The sequence below is a fragment of the Bison bison genome, unplaced genomic scaffold (assembly GCF_000754665.1).
Source record: "Bison bison bison isolate TAMUID 2011002044 unplaced genomic scaffold, Bison_UMD1.0 scf7180017864374, whole genome shotgun sequence".
NCBI lineage: Eukaryota > Metazoa > Chordata > Mammalia > Artiodactyla > Bovidae > Bison > Bison bison.
In genome coordinates, this window is record NW_011494946.1 from 415,398 (window position 1) to 423,005 (window position 7,608).

The window sequence follows — 7,608 nt, forward strand, 5'->3', positions numbered from 1 at the left end:
GGTTTGCCCGACGCAGACCCCGGGACCACGCCCTGGCCTTGCCCGAGTGTTCCCAGAGCCGTGCTGTGATCCAAGGCTCTTCCTTCCTAACGCCTCCCCCTGCCCTCCCTTCACAGGGAACCTCCCTGCCCACCCTGCGCCCCCCGCTCCCCCCATCTGTCACAGATGTTCTTCTGCTTCTCAGAGGAACGAACCAACCAGTCATCGCTCTGCCCCTGGGTTTGCTCCCTCTGCTGGGGCCCCTGGTGTTTGAATGAGGTCTTTACAGTAAATACTCTCCTGAGTTTTGTGGCCTGTAGTATTTTTTTTTTTTAAGATAATAAACCACGAGGAAAAATAAAATAAAAGAGGAGACAGCAGTTTTAAAATTATCAACATGTTTTGGAAAATAGGAAGATGGCGATATGGCCACTGATTTTGCATGCGGAGGTGAAATCTGCCAGAAATCAGGTAGTCATTTCTACCTGAAATGATCCTATTTGCCTGGGAAAAGCCCCGAGAAGCTCAGCCCGCGCAATCAGATGTAGTAAAGCTGGTCCCCTCCTTCGCCCCCGTCTCCCACGATTCCCACCTCTCCGCGCCAGCTCGTGCTCCCTGCTACCGGAACCGTGGATTTATTTTCCCAGAGTGGCTTTTGGAATCAAAAGACACCAAGCTGAAGATAAGGCAGGGGCCAGAAAGGAAACTCGCACCTTCTGTCTGCGGTTTCCCCAGCGCAGCCCGGGCGGCCAGAGGCAGGGTGGGGACCACCCTCTCAGCAGCAGGCAGGGTGGAGAGACGGGGCATAGCGGATCAGAGGAGAGACCTGCTTGGGTTCAATATCCGCCGGTATGTGAGCCGAGTAACCCTGTCGCTCAGCCTCACCGTGCCTCCGTTTGCTCACGACGGGGATGATAGCAGCATCTACCTCCTGGAAATCATCCCGAAGTGAACCAACACGCAGGAAGCCCTGAGAACAGCACAACATAGATGCTGTGCTTTACAACCGGATTTCCACCGTTACTATTCTCTGGAAATTCTGAACTCTACTGAGGACTCTACTGAGATAAAGGCAGCCTCGTCATCTGATCGCTTTACAGGAAAGTCCAAGACTCAACAAGCCCTGTAACACAGCCATCTCTGGGGAGCCGGAAACTGGGTGAGGATCAGAGGCCAGCTTGAAGGGAGGGGCCGAAACAAGCAAACAGAAGACCCAGACAGAACAGGGAAAAGGTAAGCCCACAGGAAGTTAGTCCAGAAGTAAAAGAGGTTGCACTTGTAAGACAAGATTGGAACCTTTAAAAGAACAGCCAAGGAAGAAGGAAGAACATTTTAGAACATAATATAAGGTATTTGGATAGTCTAAATAAACATTTAGCAGAGGATTGGAGGATGCAGTCAAAGACATCTCCTAGACATGAACGCAAATGCCCTGGAGGCAAAAGGGAGAGCCTCAAAGTGGATCATTGTCCCGTTTCTCAGGTTGGGGGGTCACTAGTACCAGCTGAGCACCCCCCCCCCGACTTTAGAGCTGGGGAGGAGAACTTAAGGTGGCCATCACAGTTGCTCCTATTTTTCAGTCTGTTTCTGGCTGCCCCGGGTCTCCGTGGCTGCACGAAGGCGTTCTCTGCTGCAGTGAGCAGGGCTGCTCTCTGGCCGCGGTGCAGCTCCTTGCCGGTAGCACGGGCCCCGGGCCTGTGGTTGCACAGCTGAGGTGCCCGGCTCCGCTGCTCCAAGGCGCCTGGGATCTTCCTGAGCCAGGGCTCCAATCCGTGTCTCCGGCATTGGCAGGTGGATTAGCAAACACGGAACCACCAGGGAAGTCCCTGCTCCTGTGTTCTGGCCTGGCTCTGCATACACTTCAGGCTCATTTTTATTTCTAGCGCTCTTGTAGCTGTTTGCCTTCTATTTGACATTGCTTATAGACTTTTTGATGACCCCTCATTGCTTTCTTTTGCTTAATAAAGCAATACATACTAAAATATTGAGAAAACAACACAGAAGAAAATAAAAGCATGTGTAAGTTCACCACTGCAGCCATGAAATGAAGACACTTGCTCCTTAAAAGGAAAGCTATGACGAATCTAGACAGTGTATTAAAAAACAGAGACCTCACTTTGCTGACAAAGGTCTGTCTAGTCAGAGCTATGGTTTTTCCAGTGGTCATGTATGGATGTGAGAGTTGGACCATAAAGAAGGCTGAGCACCGAAGAAAGCACCAAAAGCACCAAATACTTTCGAATTTTGGTGTTGGAGAAGACTCTTGAGAGTCCCTTGGACTGCAAGGAGATCCAACCAGTCCATCCTAAAGGAGATCAGTCCTGAATAATCATTGGAAAGACTGGTGCTGAAACTGAAACTCCAATATTTTTGCCACCTGATGCGAAGAATTGACCCATTGGAAACGACCCTGATGGTGGGAAAGATTGAAAGCAAAAGGGGAAGGGACGACAGAGGATGAGGTGGTTAGATAGCATCACCAACTCAACGGACATGAGTTGCAGCAAACTCCGGGAGATTGTGAAGGACAGAGGAGCCTGGTGTGCTGCAGTCCACGGGGGTCGCGAAATCAGACACGACTGAGTGACTCAACAACAACAAAAAGAAACGTCACCACTCAGAAATGGCAATCAATCACAGCTCACAACTTGTTGTCTCTGCGTTATGTGCGTATTGCCAACAGAGATGTGAGTCTGTGAATTTGTACAATACAAATTTATATCTCTGTTTTAAATTCATGTTGTCTCATGAGCATTTAAAATGGTTTATATACATGGTTATATACATGGAATGGTTTAAACCATTCCACGATAGCATATCATTTGAAAGTAACATATTTTATTTAACCATTTGCCTATTGTTGCATATTTAGCAGTTTATTTATACAATTAAGACCGAAGTTCATTTTGTTTGTCTCTTACTGCGCCACTTGAGAAATCACACAACAGATTTTCACCAAACTTGGGGAGTATGTTTGGGATGCGCTCAAATACACAGATTCAAAATGTAGGCTATGAAGAAAAGAGTATATTCATGTCTTGGAACTTGACAGAGAAACGATAGGGAAGGGAAAATAATTTTCCTTCTACCTTTCTGAGCTCTAGGCTAGAACCTTCTGTGACGAAAGACATTAACAAGAGAAAGACAAACATGTTTATTAACATGTATACCTCATATGTACACGGAAAAAACCCAGGAAAACGGAGGAAGCCCAAGATGGCTCAAGACACCACTTTAAGTACCATTTAGCTAAGACAAAAAAAAGATGTTAACAGAGAACTATTTCAGTATCCTGTGATAAAGCATAATGGAAAAGAATATTTTAATAAATATGTATAACTTAGTGCTTTTGCTGTACAGCAGAAACTAACACAACATTGTAAATCAACTATACTTCAATTTTAAAAAAAGTTAATGTAACTATGAGAAAAACAAAAAAGAATTGGTGCCAAAAGAAGGCCAGCTGCGGCAGGTTACCAGGGAGGGCGTGGTAAGCAAGGGGAAGGCTTATTACACAGCTTACACTGGTATCTTCGCCATTGATAAGAGTGTCTGGGCATTTAGATTCAAACTTCTCTTCCGCATACAGGGGAGGAGACATGTTTGCAGTGATGTCTTTTGCAAAATGCATGCAATCCTTACAAAAGGGCAACTTCTACTCCATTTTCAGAGCTTCTCTCGTGTCTGCTATCTATTAAAGTGATTGGTTCAATGTAATCCTTATGCCAAAGAGGCATGTTTGGGGGTGGCGAGTTCTGCATCCTTCATACCTCAAGCTGATGCGCAGTCATCCTTGAGAACGACTGAAGTAAGCAGAGCTCTGTGACTGGTGGAGATGGACACATGTGTTACGATGACTCCACAGACGGAAATCAGATACGATGGCTTCCATCTTTGTGCCCCCGATCAAGTGACCTGAGGACGTCCAAACCTGATTATAGCCACTGATCTGGGGTCACACTGCTTTCCAAGTGGGCAGCTCTGGGAGGATAGCAAGGGTGTTTTTGTCCAATGAAATGTTTGCATGATGGAAACCTGGAACATCTGCTGTCAAACACTCGAAGGGAAGTGGATGAGGGACAAGCAGACTCAGGCCATGGACGGATGGGCCTGTCAGTCCAGCCGTCCTTCCTTCTGTCTCTCTAACCGTCTGTCATCTGGACAGTAGCTGCCCTGGGTCTCCCCAGCTTTATGAAGTAATCTTTCCATTAAATATTTAAAAGAATGGCTGGCACTCATGTAACATGTATAGTAAGAGAAACTTTATGTTCCCTGATACTGCTGGGATTTCTTATAATTTCCAGCTGAATTAAAAAATTACTTGTATCTCAAAATTAAAGGAAATGGAAAAGGTCACATATGTCTCCTCTCTTTTTCCCACCCTCTTCAGCTCAAGTTAGAGCACAGTCCCTCTCCTTTTTCACACAGGACTCTTCTCCCTTTGTGCAGTTATAAGTAGAATTTACTCCAGGTCTGGCATTAAGGCTGGGCTGTGTGTCACTGGCCAGTTCTCATCCTGGGTCCCTGGCCTCTGACCTCACTGTTTCATCTTTCCCTCCATTCACTTTTCGCTCAATTTTTCTTTCCTTTCTTCCTATTTTATTTTATTTATTTTTTTTTCTTGTGCCATACCATGCAGCATGAAGGATCTTAGTGTCCCAACAAGGGATCACACTTGTACCCCTGTGTTGGGAGCACAGAGCCCTGACCAGTGGACCATCAGGCAAATCTCCTCTCAATCTGACTAGTCATCTCCCTTAATCCTTCCTTAGTCTGTCCCATCAGGAGTTCCTACTTGCTTTGTTGTTGTTGCTTTAGTCGCTCAGGTGTGTCCAACACTTTTGCAACCCCACAGACTGTAGCCCGCAAGGCAAGAATACTGGAGTGGGTTGCCATTTCCTTCTGCAGGGGCTCTTCCTTACCCAGGGATAGAATCTGCCTCTCCTGCATTGGCAGGCAAATTCTTAACCACTGAGCCAGGAGGGAAGCCCCATTCTTTGGCAAAGCAGTTAAATTCTCTGTCTGAGCATGTCTGTGGGCACCCTCTTTTGCACTCAGATGTCATCAAGATACTCTCTTAATCTTGTTGGTTCTCCTTCTAAGAGGAATTCTGCAGTTAACGTTCATCTTCATAAAAAACTCCCACGTATTCATCTGTATCCGTCTGTCTGTGTTGTCACCCAGCCATCCCTCATTTATCTGATCAGTCTACTTCTGTACAGTCATCCCTCCACCCAACTCTCAGCCTCTCTGCTTTTCACCGATTCTCCCCAGCCCCCTCCAGAGACCTAGAACACTCTTACGGGAAGTTTCTTTCTCTCGGTTTTTTAAAGAGAAACTTATGCTTTGCAAAAATAGCTATCAGCTGCCTTGAAATGATAAAGGGGAAATAGATACGAGATGCATGGCTGGGAATGAGCAGTTATAATCTTTGCTTGGGCAAGAGAAGGACAGATAAGACCTAGATTAGAAATAAGTGAACAAAGCCAAGTTAGGTTAGGACCATTCACAGAAGGAGCTTGGCCTGGGGTGGGGGGACACGTTCTTATATATCAAAAGCCAGGGTGTTGGCGGAAATATACCCGTAATGCAAGCACACGCATGCACACTCAGAAATGCTTATTGTTTGTGTTTAGCTTGAATTCGGTCACAGCCCCACTGTACTGATGATAATAAAGTGAAAGTGAAGTCGCTCAGTCGTGTCCGACTCTTTGCGATCCTGTGGACTGTAGCCTACCAGGCTCCTCCGTCCATGGGATCTTTTCAGGCAAGAGTACTGGAGTGGGTTGCCATTTCCTTCCCCAGGGGATTTTCCTGAGCCAGGGACTGAACCCAGGTCTCCTGCATTGCAGGCATATGGTTTATGCTCTGAGCCACCAGGGAAGCCCGTGATGATAGGACAGCTGATACTTAACCTGTGAACTGTGGCAAGGTATTTCTGAGAGTGGAGTCCCTTAGCAGGCTGCAGAGTTCAGAAACTGACAAAAAAAAAAAAAAAAAACTCAAAATATACATAGCGCTTAATGTTTGTATTTTACCTCAGGATGGTTTTAGATCTGGTATTTGTTTTTCCTGTTTTTCTTTTTGTGTTAAGTAGTTGAAGTGTTAGAAGCATAGGCCAAATTGGAAATACATTGCTTTCTTCAAAACACCCTCCCTGTACCTTCACAATGACCGATTACTGCTCTTCTGTCCTTAGGCAGGGAAAGTTCTTCCGATTGGATACAGAGCTGCAGCCTGCTTGACGGAAAGATTCCCCAGGGTGAGTGTTTTCAACATGCATTTGTGTGAATCTAAGATAAACAGCATTCTACATTCCTTATGAGAGTTGCATAACTTTAATGTGGTCCATTTGGTTTTTTGTTTTTTTTTTTTTTTACTATAAGACCTTCTGTTGAGTGTGAATGAGGAAATGAAAATCCCAGGCTTAGAATTTCCAGCTCTATGAAAACTACTGGAGTTTTCCATTTATTTAGATTGGAAATAGTCTTTTATGGTATTCTTCCTAACCTAAATACTTCCCGGTTGCTTTCTAAATGTGACTTATTTTTACTGGAGTATAGCTGATTCCTGATGATTTCTGATGTTCTGTTAGTTTCAGGAACACAGCCAAGTGCATCACTTATATATACATACCTTATCCACTCTTTCGTAGGTTCTTCCATGAGGTAGAGTTCCCTGTGCTGTACAGCAGGTTCTTACTGGTTACCTATTTTATATATAGCAGTGTGTGTACGTTAATCCCAACTCCTAATTTATCCTCCACCTCCTTTCCCCTTTGGTAACCATAATTCTACATCTGTGACTCTTTCTGCTTTGTAGATAAGTTCATTTTATCATTTTTCTAGATTTCAGACATAAGGCATATCATGATATCTGTCTTTTTCTGTCTGACTTACTTCACTCAGTGTGATAATCTAGTGTGATATTTTCTAGACATAAGGCATATCATGATACCTGTCTTTCTCTGACTTACTTCACTCAGTGTGATAATCTAGTGTGATATTTTCTAGATATAAGGCATATCATGATATCTGTCTTTTTCTGTCTGACTTACTTCACTCAGTGTGATAATCTAGTGTGATATTTTCTAGACATAAGGCATATCATGATACCTGTCTTTCTCTGACTTACTTCACTCAGTGTGATAATCTAGTGTGATATTTTCTAGATATAAGGCATATCATGATATCTGTCTTTTTCTGTCTGACTTACTTCACTCAGTGTGATAATCGAGTGTGATTAAGGCACACCACGATACCTGTCTTTCTCTGACTGACTTCACTCAGTGTGATAACCGAGTGTGATTAAGGCACACCACGATACCTGTCTTTCTCTGACTGACTTCACTCAGTGTGATAACCGAGTGTGACATTTCCTAGACGTAAGGCACATCACGATACCTGTCTTTCTCTGACTGACTTCACTCAGTGTGATAACCGAGTGTGACGTTTCCTAGACGTAAGGCACATCACGATACCTGTCTTTCTCTGACTGACTTACTTCACTCAGTGTGATAACCGAGTGTGACATTTCCTAGCCGTAAGGCACATCACGATACCTGTCTTTCTCTGACTGACTTCACTCAGTGTGATAACCGAGTGTGACATTTCCTAGACGTAAGGCACA

General features: G+C 44.6%; 1 protein-coding gene across 1 annotated transcript in view; it reads left to right on the forward strand.

The window, feature by feature from the left end:
- Positions 1 to 7,608, forward strand: part of EFHB (EF-hand domain family, member B) — a 68,258-nt gene that overhangs the window by 11,198 nt on the left and 49,452 nt on the right. The window contains exon 2 of the mRNA XM_010856709.1: positions 6,179 to 6,241. Coding sequence (XP_010855011.1) covers positions 6,179 to 6,241 — 63 coding nt within the window. The remainder of the gene's footprint in view (positions 1 to 6,178; positions 6,242 to 7,608) is intronic.